The 17,112-nt window shown below is 36.0% G+C and overlaps 1 protein-coding gene across 6 annotated transcripts in view; it reads right to left on the bottom strand.

The window, feature by feature from the left end:
* Window positions 1–17,112, bottom strand: part of AKAP9 (A-kinase anchoring protein 9) — a 151,512-nt gene that overhangs the window by 9,882 nt on the left and 124,518 nt on the right. For all 6 annotated transcript variants that reach the window (XM_007076722.3, XM_042966211.1, XM_042966220.1 and 3 more), the window contains 12 exons: window positions 16,749–16,812; window positions 16,308–16,429; window positions 15,533–15,724; window positions 15,081–15,269; window positions 9,860–10,004; window positions 8,314–8,533; window positions 7,453–7,603; window positions 5,392–6,060; window positions 4,732–4,940; window positions 3,870–3,975; window positions 2,191–2,373; window positions 780–980 (listed from right to left, as the gene is read on the bottom strand). In XM_007076722.3, the coding sequence (XP_007076784.2) occupies window positions 780–980; window positions 2,191–2,373; window positions 3,870–3,975; window positions 4,732–4,940; window positions 5,392–6,060; window positions 7,453–7,603; window positions 8,314–8,533; window positions 9,860–10,004; window positions 15,081–15,269; window positions 15,533–15,724; window positions 16,308–16,429; window positions 16,749–16,812 (2,451 nt within the window). The remainder of the gene's footprint in view (window positions 1–779; window positions 981–2,190; window positions 2,374–3,869; window positions 3,976–4,731; window positions 4,941–5,391; window positions 6,061–7,452; window positions 7,604–8,313; window positions 8,534–9,859; window positions 10,005–15,080; window positions 15,270–15,532; window positions 15,725–16,307; window positions 16,430–16,748; window positions 16,813–17,112) is intronic.

Here is a 17,112-nt window from a genome sequence, read left to right as displayed (position 1 = left end):
AGATTTTATTAAAAAAAAAAAAAGTAGTAGAATGGCAGATACCCTACTACTGTTTCCTACTTTATCAGCAAAGTTGAAAGTAAGGATAATCAACCTTAAATTTCACACTTCTGCCTCTTTTTAGTCAGTGGAATGTGAACACAAACCTTATATCTATGTTTTTGGATTTTAGCCCCCATTCATACTTACTGCAAATGTTTTGGTCATTCCCTTATCATCTCAGTTTTTTTTTGTCTACTTGTGTAGCTACTTTTACTAGTATAGTTGCTAAAATATTTAACTTTCAAATGCTAATGGTCTCTGTCCTTTAAGAGGCATAAATTTATGTTCATTCCATAGTTAAAACAAATATTCCAAACATTTTTCTTTCAGATTTTATATTAACATTTTACAAGTAGTTTTCCTAAAATACTCATCATAGCCATGACAGAGGTTGTTCAGAGGGCTTATGATCTCACAGAGAATGACGCTCTGACACTGAAGGAAGCAGAGCTTCTGTTGGCAGTGGAAAAGAGAACTTTCTGTTGGTCTGTTAGAGATGACATGGTGGGAAGTGGACCATGAGCTCAGGGTGCTGCCATTGAGACATGCCTCATCACAAAGTTTTTGTGACCAGCAAGACACCTGCATTCATGACACAGACTGAATAGTGAGACCTAAGGACAGCCTGAATGTCACCTAATTTCTTCATTCTGTTCGGTTAAGATTAGTGAAAGATGAAACAAGGCAAAAGCAGAGGACCAGCTCTGGTGTATGTTTAGATGCAAGACATCTCTTACCTTTAGAGTGGCATGCTCAGAATCAGAGCTCAGATTCTGAAGTAAAGCTTCATTTCTTAGTTCAGCCTTCAGTTTGTACACTTCGGCTTCTGCTCTTTTCAAGGATTTTTGCAGAGTCAACTTTTCTCTGTTCCAGACTTCTTTTTCGGAAGCAATGATTGCTTCAATGTTGGCACTACCACTCAACGAAAACCTAGAAGACTACAGAAACCAGAGTATACTTTCATGATTTTTAGGAATAAGTCTCTGAAGAAAACCCTAAATTAAACACATTAAAGGTAACCCTAGGAGATATCAGCTTTCCAATCTCAGATATGGAGGGTTCAAAGCCAATCTCAACTGACATGAAAGAATATACACTAATATCCTTTGCTTAGATTAATTTTAAAACTAAAAATCCCCGTGAAAGCCTAGCCCCAAAGAAAGTGTTTAGATTTTGCAGAGCTTTAAAATAAAAAAGTCTAGAGGGCCGCCTCAGTGGCTTAGTTGGGTAAGGATCCCACTTTTGATGCAGGCTCAGGTCATGATCTCACAGTTTGTGAGTTCGAGTCCTGTGCTGGACTCTACACTAGCATCACGGAGCCTATTTGGGATTCTTTCACTCTTGCTCCCTCTCTCTGCCCCTCCCCTGCTTGCGCTCTTGTTCTTCCTCACTCTCAAAATAAACATTAAAAAATTGTTTTAAATAAAAAAGTCTAGAGACTTAATAAATGGGGCCATATGGGTTCAAATGTAGAGCCTGGGCCTGAAACAGTACACTGGAGAAGTGGGGAAAAAAATAACCAGGCACGTACATAGAGAAGTGGGTCCCTACAGAAGCTTTGTGGATGTATGATTATGTATTTGACTATACAGCTGTCTCACAAGTCTTTCCTATCTTTATATTATATTCTTATTTTTATATTACAGATGCTAGCAATTTATTTTGTAGTTTTCAAATGGAAAAAATTTCAGTAAATGGCCAGAGTAGTTTATTAGACTGTAATATATAATTTAATGGCATCTTTCACTTGAGTTACACACATAATAACCGATAAATAATTGATGAGAAGTCAGAATTCACATTTGAACATTTCTTTACGTGTGTCCACTGCTGGCCCATAGGTAGCAAAGTATGTGGCTTTGGAGAGAAGCAGTTCCTGGTTTGACTACAGACTTCAGTTTTCACATGTGTAAGGCTGAATGTGGATGAGAGATTCTGAACATATATAACCCAGGATCTGGCACAGAGAGGGCTCCCAATAAATAATATCTATTATCATTATTGTCAACTCTATAATATTTTTCAATGATCTTACTAAGAATCAGATACTTAATATTCGTACCCTGCTAGGGATAAAAATTGAAACTAGAAAGTAGAAACTGTAACTTTGCAACACTCCTAATGTGGCCATGCTAAAAACAGACGTACATAATCTCTGCCAGCTCCTGTCTGTCGATACCATCTGATCTGTTCTTCTAGCTTCATAACTGTGTTTCTTAAATCATTCTTTTCTTCCGTCAGTTGGCTGATATGTCCTGTTAGCTCAGCATTTTGCCTCAGTAATCTTTCAGTCAATGAGCCACAAGAAGTACCTGGGGACACTAAGCTAGGCTAGAAAAATAAAATGATATTAAGGTTGTGTAAGCATAAATATTTATACACAATGCACATAAAAATATGAAGAGGCACTGAGAACAACAGATTTCATGAAGAAGTGGTGTTTGAGTTGAGTCTTATATAACAAGGAAGAATTTAATAGACAGAAGAGAAGATAGGGAAGGGCATATTAAGCGGAAGGAATAGTATGTGTAAAGGCACAAAGGTTTTGTGTGAGAGTGTCTTGCTTTTCGGGAGCTACGATTTGCGTGGTAAGGCTAGAGTGAAGGCTGCCTTTACTTATGGATAATATACCTAAACGTAGTCAATGGAGAGTCATAAACGGTTTTGAGACAAGAGTGTGACACAAAATTTATGTGTTACAAAAATTCCTTTGGTAGCAGCATGCAAAGTACAGTAAATTAAGGAAGACAGATCCTGGTGTCAGGCAGACACATGACGAAGTCATCACAACAGTTCAGGTGAGAAATGCTGAAAGCCTGAAAAAGGTAATGACTAAGGACACATGAAATAGGTATTTAGGTGGTAAAAACACAGGACTTAGTCACTGCTTAGACACACAAGTGAGAGTGAAGGAAGGTGGTCCATGGTGACCTTCAGCTTTCTAAACTGGGTGATATCAGGACCAGAAATGAGGGTTTGGGACAGGAAGAAGAAAGATGATGCTCAATTTGGAATGTGCCTATAAGGTTCCTAAGGGATCTCTATGGGGGTACATTTCCCCATGGAAAGAGTTCCAGTAACTAATGGAAAATATAAACCTGGACCACAGGATAAAGGTATAGACTACAATAGAAGATAAGGTTCCTAAGGGCGAGATTTTATAAGATTTGTTTGATGAAGCCCAGAACCCAGGATGGTACCTGGCATATAACAAGTGCCTGACATAAGTATTTGTTCAGTAAATAAGTCTACTGAGAACTCAGGCTGTGGGAATGAATGAGCTTTCACAATTAGAGAAAAAAAACGGATGAAGATACAGAGAAAGAATTCATGAAGGTGACTGATGAAAAGAAATGGAAGAAATGAGAGAATACTGACACACACAAGAGTTTTTAAGATGGGAGAGGTCAAAAGTGTCAAATGCTACAAAGAAGTCAAAGACAGGGAATGAAAAGATTCAGATTAGTCAACTCTGAAGACACTGATACCATTCTGTGGGTGGTTATGAGTGGAGAGCTAGAAATGAGACTATTCTTTTAAGAAACTTGGTTATACTACAATAAAATGTCACCATAATTATTCAATAATGATAATGAAAGTTAATTTCCCTTCAAACTTTCAGTATCTTCTATTTGGGAAAGGCAAATATTATTATTAATATTTAAAATAAATAAATATTTTAAATAAACTATTTTAAATATTTAAAATAAACAAAAAGATAAAATTAAAACTCTTTAGAAAATATGGTGCCAGCTTTAAATGGTTCATATAGCTCCATTAAATCTTTGTTCTTGATATCTTTTATAAAGAGTTTTTTAAAGTCTTACCTCTTGCCCTGGCTGGCCAGTTAACTTCTGTAGTCGTAAAATAATTCCATCAATATTTTCCTGAACCCAAATGAAATCGTCATCATCTGCTGTTTCAAACTGTAGTCTTTAAGAGAGAAAAAGTTGAAACATACCTTTCTCAATTAGCAGTACTGAGCACAAACATTATAGATGAGGTGACGCTATGCTTCATCTACCACTTCTCCCTTACATTAAGTATTCTCTTTCTACAGTGTTAAGATATTTGTTTTCAGGTATATGAGTTTTGTTGAAGTGTATCACTTCACTTGAGTGTCTAACTCTTGATTTAGGTTCAGGTCGTGATCTCACAGTTTGCAGGTTTGAGCCCCACGTTGGATTCTATGCTGACATCGTGGAGCCTGCTTGCAACTCTGTCTCCCTCTCTCTCTGCCCCTTGCTGCTCCCTCAAAATAAATAAAAATAAACTTAAAAAAAAATTCTCTCCCTCTGTACCTCTCCCCTGCTTGTTTTCTCTTAAAAAAAAAAAAAATACTATCATCTCCTAATGTAAGTATGCGTTAACTAAAATTTCAATTCCTGGAGCGCCTGTGTGGCTCAATCTGTTAAGCACTGACTCTTGATTTTGGCTCAGGTCATGATCTCACAGTTCATGGGTCTGAGCCCCATGTTGGGCACTACACTAACAGTGCAGAGCCTGCTTGGGATCTCTCTCCCTGTCTCTCTGCCCCTCCCACACTCATGCTCTTTCTCTCTCAAAAATAAATAAACTTAAAAAAAATTTCAATTCCCCACCCTTGGCTAGCTTTTAGTGAGGGACAGATTCTATCCAGTTTGTCTAAGAATGTCATTTCCAAAAGTCAGGAGAAAAAAAAAATCTAACCTATTGGAGGCTTTCTGGGCCAGATGATGCAGCTTTGAAGCCACACGTTGAAGCTTTTGTCTGATCATTTCTAATTCATGATTACAGCCAGCTCCTCCTTCATTCATTTCAATCAGTTTAGGATAGCCTGATTCCTTCGTCTCTCCTTCTATTTTCTGTTGAAGAACCCAATTTCTAGTTCGATCACTGGTTAAACTCCACGTGGTTGGCTAGCAATTTTCAACAGAAAAAGAAAAAGCAGTAATTATAAATGAACAATGAATCATATTCTTTCTTAAGGGAACACAATTATGGTTCATACTCCAAATAAACTTCTATGGATTTCCTTTACATATGATTTGTTCATAACTATTTAAATAATTCAGTACAATATCGAGACACCTGAGTGGCTGAGTTGATTGAGTGTCCAGCTTTGGCTCAGGTTATGATCTCATGGTTTGCCAGTTTGAGCCTGGCACTGGGCTCTCCACTCTCGGCGCAAAGCCTGGTTCATCCTCTTTCCCCCTCTCTCCCCGGCCCTCCCCTGCTCTCGCTCTCTCTCTCAAAAATAAACATTTAAAAGTAAATGAATGAATGAATAAATTAGTCGAGTATCAAAATTACACGTTCAAAGGGCTGTAGTGTTCTTTTAAGAACTACTTTAAAAGAGCATCAACTTACCTCATTGAGATTCTGATAGAGAATTCTTCTACTTTCTCGTTTCTCTTCTCGTTCTAGTTCTTGCTTCTGGAATTCCTGCATAATGCCCTGCAGTCGCTTTCCTTCAAGGTCTAACTTATAAACTTGTTGCCTTTTCTCTTCCAGCTGGCGCTGAAGATCTTCCACTTTGGACTGGAGCTCATGCATCTTCTTCTGCCCCTCAGTGTTGGCTTCTTGTTCTGTCTGCAACGTCTTCCTGTGAACCTGCCTATCCTTTTCCATTTGCTGTCTTGTTTGCAGAGAATCCAGTTTATATTTCTCAGTCTCATTTAACAATTCTACAATGCGACTGTGTTTCTCCTCCAGCTGTTTCTGTAGCTCTCTAAGGAGGTCCTCAGAGGGCAGCGAGGGCCCAGGCTGCCCACCATCGCCCCCGCTCTGCAGCTGAGCATGCAATTCCCGCTCCCTGTCCAGGGTGTTGCTCATTTCCCGTATTCGAACCTTCTCGGATTCAAGAAGTACTTGCAGCTCTAAGTTTCGACCTCGTTCTTCTGATAACTGGGCATCATGTAGCACTCTTTGTGATTCTATTTTCTCCTGTGATTCGTTTAGTAGTTGTTTCTGTTGTTCCAACAGTAGATTTAGCTGAATATTCCTTTGTTTCTGACCCTCAAGTGAAAATTTCAAATCCTTGTAGAACAAAGTTGAATAAAGAATGTTAATATTTTTTAAAAAATCCTTTATAAGTATACCATTGTGCCTTTATTAGTACTAAGTTGGTAGTATTTGGGAACAGAACTGATTACCCAGTTTATTAACTCAAATTTTCAGTGGTTAGAGCATAATTATTTGGGACAGCCAAATGATTTTCATCAAAGAACATAAACAAAAGATAAGCTAAATAATACTTTTTCCTCCAAACATTAATCATATCTAGTTAAGGAATATGAAGTAGAGTACATTTCTTCTAGAAATAATGACCTTTAAAAATACAAATATTTTCAATATAACATGACACAAGTTCCTGAAAAACCTCATGTTGTCCAATGTCACATACTAAAAATAATGGGGTTTGTGGGGAAAGCAGGGTTATAGACAAACTACTCAAAACTTACACAAATTTGTAAGGATAAAAACACAGTAGGGGCACCTGGGTGGCTCAGTCGGTTGGGCCTCTGAGTCTTGATTTCGACTCAGGTCATGATCTCATGTTTTGTGGGATTGAGCCCCATGTCAGGCTCTGCGATGACAGTGCAGAGCCTGCTTGGGATTCCCTCTCTCCCTCTCTCTCTGCCCCCCACCCCCTGCTTGTGCTCACTCACGCAATCCTCTCTAAATAAACAAACAAATAAACAAGAAAAAAAATTTTAAAATAGTAATCTGTACCCAAGGGGATATCATGTCCTTGCCAGGTGGAGACCTCACTATGCGTGGAGGCCACCAAGATGGACAATCAAAAAAACCCCAACAAAAGAAAACAGAAAGTAATAGAGCAGAAATGCCAGCTACACAGTTTTTAAGCATACAGCTGGTGAGTACTACGCATAGATGGAAGATCTCTGAGCCAGCGGGGCTACCATAAGTGGGCACTGTGTGTAGCAACATGACCTTCTCTGAGCTGCCAGCAGTGAAGGGCTGGAAGAGAGATCAGTGTGAAGGGACTCATTTTAAATTTTTAAACAATATGGCAGTGAGGGGTTCTGCTTCCAGAGAAGTGTCACTGTTCCCCTTCCCTAGACAAAACAGGAACCAAAATTATTCTGCATTAACCCGAATGGTTGCCCTATTTATCAACTGCATATGCGCTAATTCAAATTTCCAAAAACACACCCTGTAGCAGAAGTGTCTGTAATGCACCCTTGGACATAGCAAAACAAAAATGTACCACACCATTAGCATTTCCTGATGGTACAGTTTAATACAAATAACATTGTAATAGTATTCCACATATAGCAAAAAACTTATCGTGCCTCATGAAGAGTATAAGGTTGACAGTTTAAAGAGACAGTCTCCAGACTCTCTCTCTCTCTCTCCTGTTGTTTTGGATTTTCCACAGACATTTAAAGACAAAGATAACAATACCTCAAGTTCTTCTTTATCCCGCTCTTCATTGCGTCCTAGTTTGGCTTTCTCTTTCTCCAAAGCCCACTGGAGCTCTCTGGATTTTTTCTGTTCACTTGCTAATGTGTCATTAAGCAAATGTACTTCATCTGTTTTATCTTTAACTTCCAACCTAAATCAGACAAATGAACTTTCATAAAATTACTTCAACCAAGTTTGTATTGAGAAAAAAAGAGAGAGCTTCCACTGATGAGCAGAGGCATATTATAAACCAACTAATAGGAAAATATAAGCCACATAATAAAGATTTTTGAGTGTGGTTTATTTCACATTAACTGTTTCTAGTAATGTAGCTATGAACTATTATTTACCACTGTAAACATTTTTACAAAATAACATCAATAAAAATTTTCCTTCGTCTTTTACTGAACACGAGAATCACCAATGTTCAAAATAAAAAATGTCCTTGTAATGTGTCCTTGGCAAGCAGAACATCTCAGTATTTACACCAACAATTTATCCTTTTCACAAGCATTATATTTTAAAACATTTTGCATATTTTGGCTAAATGAACCACAAATTCTATTGAGATAATAAACACCATTTCAAATTACTTGGTGGTAATGTATATCTCATACAACAAGTCTCAAAGAGACGGAACCCACAGCAGCGAATATGCCAAAACCTAACCATGAATTTATCATTTAGAAAAATTTGGAGTTTTTCCTTCCCACTGTAGTTTTTCCTACAAATAACAAAATTTCATGTTATTTACACATTATGTATAATGTTACGCTTTTGTAAGATCTGCACAATGTCTCTGACAAAATTACTCCAATTCCTTCACCGATACAGGTTTATTAATAAGGAAGTTTGACACACCTGAAAGCCTCTAACTCCTTTAGGTGCTTATGTTGTGCCTTGAGCGTTGTTTCTAGTTCCAACTTAGTTTGTGCAAGTTCACTCTTCAGTTCGGCCACCACCATCTTCTCCGAACTCAGCTGTTCCTGCAGGTCTGTTGCTCTGTCCTTCATGCTGCTGAGCTCCACTTGCATCTCTAGCATTTGGGACTGCTTCTGCTGCATATTATACTCCAAGAGTTCTAAATGCAAGATTATTAATATTTACATTACGATCTCCCAACCTGTATCTGGTTTATAAATACTTTGTTGAGAGAACGGATTTTTAACTTAGGAGAATTACCACAAAGCAAATGTGAAAAGATTACAGTCCCAAAGTTGGCAATTTATAGAAACACATATGAATACTGTCCTCACAGTGCTAATAATGGTTAAGGTTTCAGAACTATAAATATATAGGACTACTTTGGAAAATACTTAGGCATTACCAAATAAATGTGAAATTATGTATTCTATCACTCAGCAATTCCATCCCTGGGGTATATATACCAAGAAAACTTATGTATGTATGCATCAGAAACATAGTATTACCAACAATGTGCAGAACAGCACTGGTTGTAATTATCTAAAAAAAATAGAAACGATCCAAATGTTCAACCACAGAATGGATATATACATTGTGAGAATTCTATACAGTAACAAAAATAAATGAATTGGAGATGAATGCAGATGTTCAGAAAAATATTAGAGAGAGGTAAAGGAAGTAAGGCACAAATATATATAGAATAATAAAGTTCAAAAGCAGGAAAACTTTAAACTTACATGGCTTAGGAATATACAAATAGGTAGTAAAACTAAGGAAAAATCAGGATAATGGTTACGTCTAGGTTACCACAGAGGTGTGTGTGTTTGGGAAAGAGCTTCAGAGGTACTTAACAAAGGTGAAGTTTCCACAATTCATTCACTTAAAGATTTGTTATATATTTTTGCATTTTGCACTTTTCTATATGTATATTAAGTTTACAACAAGAAAAGGATTTAAAAAGAAATAATTACTTTCATTGTGAATTTATTTTCCTTTCAGGTGGTTCACCTCACAAAGAGCTTCAGAACTAAAAAAAGATAATGAACTTAATGGGCTAAACAACCTGATGAAAGCAATGCCTGTTTATTTTATTTTTTAAATGTTTATTTTTGAGAGAGAGAGCATAAGTGCAAATAGGGGAGGGGTAGGGAGAGAGGGGACAGAGGATCCAAAGCAGGCACTGAGCTGGCAGAGTAGATGCGGGGCTCAAGCTCAGGAACTGTGAGATCATGACCTGAGCTGAAGTCGGATGCTTAACTGACAGAACCACCCAGGTGTCCCCATTTTAAATATATCTGTTTAAAAACCAACTGGACAAACCTTTAATTCCCAGAGTAATTACTGTAAATTATTTCCATTATATGAGAATGAGAAGAAAATGTAACTGAAAGGAAATGTGTTTTAAATGAATACAAAGAGGGGAAACAAAGTGAAATATTTCCACCTATTTGTTGTTACCACGTGAGCCGGACAAACAGCATACCTTGGCTTGGTTGATCGCTTTCTTGTTCTCTTTTCAGAGTCATTTTCAGACCATTCAGTTGAGCATGCAGTGCTTGAATTTCAGATAACAAACTCCTTCTATCTGCTTTCTGGAGGCATTCCATAGCTGCTTGATATTCAACATTCTGTAATAATGCAAAATAAAAAATCAAGTGAAGAGAGTTGTAAGAAGAATAAAATTAACAACCAGGAACTCTGAAAAAAATGAAACACACATGCTAAAATTCTGGTAAGATGCTAATTTTCACTTCCTACTCATTAGGATTTACTTTTTAATTATTAATCTTTACATTTATTTTGAAATTCTTTAAACATACAAAACACAAATATAATAAACACCCATGTACACAGCCTAAGAAATAGCACTTATATAGCTGAAGCCCCTCTATGTATAACTCCCCAAACACCTCCTCTGCACCACCTGCTTGAGAAATCACCAAATTTGAAGTCTAGTCTTATTTTCATGCACTCTGCATATTATGTTATATATACACACCCTAAATAGTATACAGTACTGTTCTACAGTACTACTATCTAAATAACATCATATGGTATTTTCACTTAATGAAATTAAGAGATTTTCATGTTGAACTATCTGGAATAACACATATAGCTCTATTTCACAATCATTTTCAACGTTAAATAGTATTTCATAGTATGAATAATACAGTACGTTTGAAATTCTTTTCGTATACTTATTAGATACTTTTTTGTTTGCACATATTTGTATCATTCGTTCATTTTTCCAGTGGTGATTTATTCTCATTGGATATTTGGTCTTCAGTTTCCTTTTCTTATGATGCCTTTGCCTGGTTTAAGAATCAGAGAAATACTGGCCTCACAGAATGGGTTGGGAAGGATTGGTATTAATTCTTAAAATGCTTGGTAGAATTCACCAGTGAAGCCATCTGATCCATCACAGGCTTTTCTTTGTGAGAAATTTAAAAATTACTAATTTAACTCTTTGTAATGGGTCTATTCAGATTTTCCATTTTTTTCTGAGTAAATTTTGGTAGTTTGTATATTTTTAGAAATTTGTTTACAAGGCTATGGAAACAATTATTTTTAAAGTTACATTTTGTTGTTAAGAAATCAGATTAAAAATAAAACTTATTAAAATATTTAAAAAAATATTTAGAGAGACCGCATGAACAGGGGAGGGGCAGAAAAAGAGGGAGAGAGAGAATCCCAAGCAGGATCAGCACTGTCAGTGCAGAGCCCAATGTGGGGCTCAATCTCACGAACAGTGAGATCATGACCTGAGCCGAAATCAAGAGTTAGATGCTTAACTAACTGAGCCACCTAGGTGCCCCAAGAGATCAGATTTTTCCATCTTGATCTTATATCCAGCAACATTACCAAACTTTCTTATCAATTCTAAAATACCATGTGTATAGGTGCTTTTTTGTTTTCTACATGGATGAACATAGAAAACATCCATTTGTATGGATGATAGGTCTTCTCATCCCTAATTCTTACTTATTTTTTATTGCTTTGCTTTGTTAGCTAAATCTTTAGGACAAGGTTGAACAAGCTACTGAAGTTAACAGTATTTAAAGAAAAAATTTTTAATGTTTATTTATTTTTGAGAAAGAGAGACGGAGCACTAACGGGTGAGGAAGAGAGAGAGAGGGAGACACCGAATCCAAAGCAGGTTCCAGGCTCTGAGCTGTCAGCACAGAGCCGGATGCAGGGCTTGAACCCACAAACTGTGAGATCATGACCTGAGCCGAAGTTGGATGCTTAACCGACTGAGCCACCCAGGCGCCCATGAAGTTAACTGTATTTTTAACATTTAACTATAGTTAAATACATTTAACTGTATTTTAAACATTTAACTATAGGTATAATGGTGGTTGTAGGTGTTTATTAAATAGACCCTATGTAGTTCAAGAAATTTCTTTTTGTTTTTAGCTTGTTATTTGTTTTAAAGTATAAAATTCTTGGGGCGCCTGGGTGGCTCGGTTGGTTAAGCGTCCGACTTCGGCTCAGGTCACGATCTCACGGTCCGTGAGTTCGAGCCCCGCGTCAGGCTCTGGGTTGATGGCTCGGAGCCTGGAGCCTGCTTCCGATTCTGTGTCTCCCTCTCGCTCTGCCCCTCCCCCGTTCGTGCTCTGTCTCTGTCTCAAAAATAAATAAACATTAAAAAAAAAAAATTAAAGTATAAAATTCTTCATTTTATTTATTTAACTTGCTGTATCTCTTGAAATGATCACTAGTTTTATTTTCTCTTTAACTGTTAATGAGTCACATGAGTTATTTTTAACGGTATGCTACCTTTGCATTCCTGGATAAGTATAAGGTGACTGTGTCTCTAAAAAATATACAATGGTGGATTTGGCTTAATATTTTGTTTAGGATTTCTGCATCTACGTTCATGGATAAACAGACCTGTAAGTTTTCTTTCTTGTATTATTCTTTGTCTGATTTTCGCAATAGGGTTACATTTGCTTCTTAACAAAAAGACAGGGCATTGCCCCAGTCATCCAACAATGGGAAGCATATGTTTAAGCCTGGAATTAGCTATTACTTGAATGTATGCTAGACTTCACCTATAAAACCTGTAAAAAAAAAAAAAAAAATTTTTTTTTTTTTTTGAGCTGGGTATAATTCTTCTGGGTATTTATTTTTATTTCATATTTTGATATAATTTCAGACCTACAGAAAAACTCCAAATATTGTACAGGAATCCCCATATAGCCTTCTTCCAAATTCTCTAAATGTAAACCACATTTGCTCTATCACTCTCCCTGTATATATCTAGGTGTATCCTCTCCCCAACCCTAACCCCTGATAACCACTGATCTGTTCACTATCACTATAATTTTGTCAATCTAAGTATTATGTAACATATAGGAGGTTTAGGGTATCCTTAGTTTGGTCTTTTTTAATTGCTAAGTAGTATTTCATTATATGGATGTGCTGTAATTTGTTCATCCATTTACCTGTCAAAGGACATTGGGCTGTTTCCAGTTTTGGGGTATACAAATAAATCTGTTAGAAATATTCTTGTATAGATTTTTACAGAGACATTCGTTTTCATTACCATCTGATAAATACCACAAGTGTGACTTCTAGGTCATATAGTAATTGTATATCTAACTTTATAAGAAACTGCTAAATCATTTTCCACAGTTGACTGTCCCATTTTATGTTCCTATTAGCAATGTATGAGGGATGCAATTTCTCTGCATCCTCACCAGCACTTGGTACTTTCGCTAATTTTTATTTTGGCCATTCTAATAGATGTATTGTGGCCTCAATTTGTTTTGGTCTAATATATCTCTATGAGTAGATTTTAGTTCAGCACAAAAGTGAGGTAGTGTACTTTGTATCAAGAAGCACAAGTATCTGGTTTGTTCTGTTACTGATGATATTAATTCTGATCACTTGGTTAAGGTGGTATCTGCAAGGTCTCTCCACTATACAGTTATTACTTTTCTTTTTATAATTAAAAAAGATTTCTTGGGGATTTACTCTGAGACCATGTAGACATACTTTTCTAATCAAACACTTTCACACTAGCTTTAGAACCCATTGCCGATTATTACTTGAGTTCTTACTTTTTAATAAAAGGTAATTTATTAACTTCATCATTTCTTGTACATACTAGCTGGCATTCTACAAGAAAGAATTTTTATTCATTTATGTATACCAGTATGAATTCATGAATTCTTATTTTAATCTTTGGTTTATAATCTGTTGCTATCATTACTTAGTTTGATGTTCTAATTGTCCTGAATGTGGACATTGGGAACTCCTTCAAGCTGGCTTCTGTGATCTTTTGACATCTCTCCATTCTTCGAGCAACTCCTTGTCAGTAAAACAAGATATTCTAGGTTCATCTTGTACTTTCCCTGCTCCAGCCCTGGAATCACCCATTTCTCCAAGAAGTCCTAGTTCCTTTTAATGGAGAATGTAGTTAAAAATTTAAGACCTGGGCACTAAGTATTTTAAGAGTTTTTTTTAACTATCTATCTATCTATCTATCTATCTATTTATTTATTTATTTATTACTAGCTATAGGTATTTTCAGGTTTTCTATTTCATCCTGAATGAATTCTGGGAAGTGATTATTTTTCTAGAAAATCTATTTGTCCCACAGTTTTGAATTGATGTAAAATTATCCATAATATTCTATTATTTTATATCTGTTATTTTTAGTTATGATCACATTTTATAAAAGTGTGCTTTTACCTTTTATAAAAGTGTGCTTTTTATTAAAGTGTGCTTTTACCTTTTTCCTTAACCAATTCTCCAAAAAAAGTTTCTATCTTATTAGCCTTTCAAAGAACAAACTTTTAAAGTTTCTATCCTCTCTATTATACCGGTGTATGTATTTCACTAACTTCATTTTTCTTTATCACAGTTGAGCCTCATTTGTGGATTATGTATCCATAAATCTGCCTATTCACTAAAACTTATCTGTAACCCAGAACTAATACTAGCATTGCTTTAACAATCATTTTTAAACATGCAAAGGGTGGCAAAACATTTAATCTGCCAGCTGTGCATGTTCTGAGCTGAAGGTGCACTAGGTGACATTCTGATGTTTTCTTTTATCTCTTAAACTGCAAACAAGTGTCCTTCCTGCCATCTATTCAGTGCTGTGTTCTTTTGCATTTCTGTGCTTTTTAATGGTGATTTTGCTGTTTAGAATAGTCCCCAAGCACAATGATGAAGGACTATCTAGTGTTCCTAAGCACAAGAAGGCGGTATTTTATGCAGAGAATACATGTGATAAGCTGCTTTTAGGCAGGAGTTACATAGTGCTACGGGCCATGGATTCAAGGTTAATGAATCAGCAATACATATAAATAAGGTGTCTTGGCAAATGTCACAACCAGGGGCTCACAGGAACCTGCCTGCAGTATTCCCCTAGTAGCAATGGCTCAGGACGCTCAACAACTTTACAGACTCTAACTACTGCAGACAATGAGAACTGACCATATCTTACTTTTACTTTCTTTGGGCTTATTTTGTTGCTGTTTTCTAACTCCCTAAGTTGGATGAGCAGCTCATTAATTTTCGGTCTTATTTCTAAAATGAGATAAAACATTTAAGGTAATAATTTTTCTCCGAATAGTCTTAGTGGCTCCTATTAAAATTTTAACTTTCAGACCTTCTCCAAAAGTAATCAATAACTCATTTTCTTACTACTATTAAAAAGAACTCTTTGTTTCAACGTTTTATTTTGATACCTGTTCTTGTATTCTCTGTTCCAAACAGTTCAATAATCCAACTGCATCTCTAGTACCTAGAGCTGTCAGCTCAGTCTGAAAAGCAGCTAGTAAAACACCGCGCTCCTTTAAGAAAACTTGCTGAAGAGCAAGCAGAAGTTCACCTCGCCAGTCTGGGAAACTCTCATGAGACTGGGAACCATTGTAAACCTAACAAAGAATAAAAACAAAAGTTAATTTTCAAATAAGTAGGCTTATAAAAAGTCTAAAAATGGTATGTATCTACTAACCAAATTAAATGTTAGAGGCCAAAAAGTATATAGATTTACTTTCAAGAGTATGGCTTGTGGCATTTAAATAATACATAGTAATTCATGTGAAAATACATCATAAAAGACAATAATTTAAATTATAAAGTGCCTTACTATTAATAAAGGGCATATAAAACTGTTAAGATGCATAGTATTGAGTACCTCGGCATCTCTTTGCACTTGTATTTTGGTAATTAAGTCCTTAAGAGCTGAGACTGTACTGAGGTAAGCTCTTCTTTCTTCTAGCCAAGATTCTGAAACTTGCTGAACAGAATGGTCCTCTCCATCACTGTAGGGAGACTCGGTGAGGGAAAGCACCTGCATGCCTTCATTATGGACAGCTCTTAGTAATCCCTACAAATCAAAACCCAAAGGCTAGAATTATGACGACTTGTTCAAAAACAGACATACAAACAGAACTAAATTTTAAGCAAGATACCTTTATCAAGTTAGCCTGACTTAGAAGAGTCACTGCAGAAAGGACATACCAGGCTACCATTACTGACTGCCTTCTTCTAATGGAGGAGTAAGCCAATCCCAGAAGACACTGTCTTTTGGGTTGCTCTTATCTGTAAGTTCCTTCTATTTATCTAATGCACTCTTCTTGGATTTAATGATCAGCCACTAATTTGGCCAAAAGAATTATGTAGGAGATAAATTCTAGTCCTTGAGATTGCTTTAATAATTTCGGCACTCAAAAGTAACAGGAATTAAAAAAAAAATTTAACTCTTTATCTCTTTATGCAAATAATTATTACATATATTATACTTTATTATCTGTAAAATATAGGAATAAACCTATATAGATCCCCAAGATTCCTTCTAGCTATGCAATTCTCTCTTCAGAGAGAAACTTACTATGTTCTAATAAGCTGCTATGTTCAATACAGAAATCAGACTGGCTAAGTTTCACTAAAAGACAGCTGTCTTTCAGTACCTTTATTTTCTTTGGAAATGAATCTGTTGAACTTTCGCCTTCATCTCCTCTGTCTTCTGATGCTGTGTCAAATCCCTGACTTTGTGTAAGATAAATTCCTTGACCCCAGTCTGATCCAGAATCTAAAATAAAGAAAACAACAATTGACTATTGAAAAGAAACAATTATTTTTTATTAAAAAAAAATCTTTTTTAAATGTTTGTTTTTGAGACAGACAGAGTATGAATGGGAGGGCAGAGTGAGAGGGAGATACAGAATCCAAAGCAGGCTCCAGGCTCTGAGCTGTCAACATAGAGCCTGACGCAGAGCTTGAACTCATGAACTGTGAGATCATGACCTGAGCTGAAGTTGTACGCTAAACTGACTGAGCCACCCAGGCGCCTCAAAACAAACACTTTTTAAATAAGTACTACAAAAATGTCAGAAATTTATGTAACTTACCACTGGAACATATTTCTCTAGTTTGGTAAGCATCAGAATGTGTTAATTCGGGTAGTGAGGATCCCTAATTAGAGAAAACAAAAGAATACATAACATTTTTGGCCTTAATAAAAATAGAAATAGGAACCCAATAAATAGTTTTGTTCTTTTGTAATGCTGTCAAAGAACAAAAAACAAATGAAAAACTCAATTAAATCTGTCACATCTTTCACAGTTAAGTGGAACTATCCATGGTTTATAAAAGTCTTCAATTTTTTAAATGGATATTACCATAGCAAACATTCATGAATTAAAGAATGATATTATCACATTCCAAATTTGCAGAGGAACTTGGTAGGAAATTATTATTGGAATACACGAGGTA

Source organism: Panthera tigris, chromosome A2 (assembly GCF_018350195.1).
Source record: "Panthera tigris isolate Pti1 chromosome A2, P.tigris_Pti1_mat1.1, whole genome shotgun sequence".
Taxonomy (NCBI): domain Eukaryota; kingdom Metazoa; phylum Chordata; class Mammalia; order Carnivora; family Felidae; genus Panthera; species Panthera tigris.
This window is presented reverse-complemented; position numbering and strand designations above follow the sequence as displayed.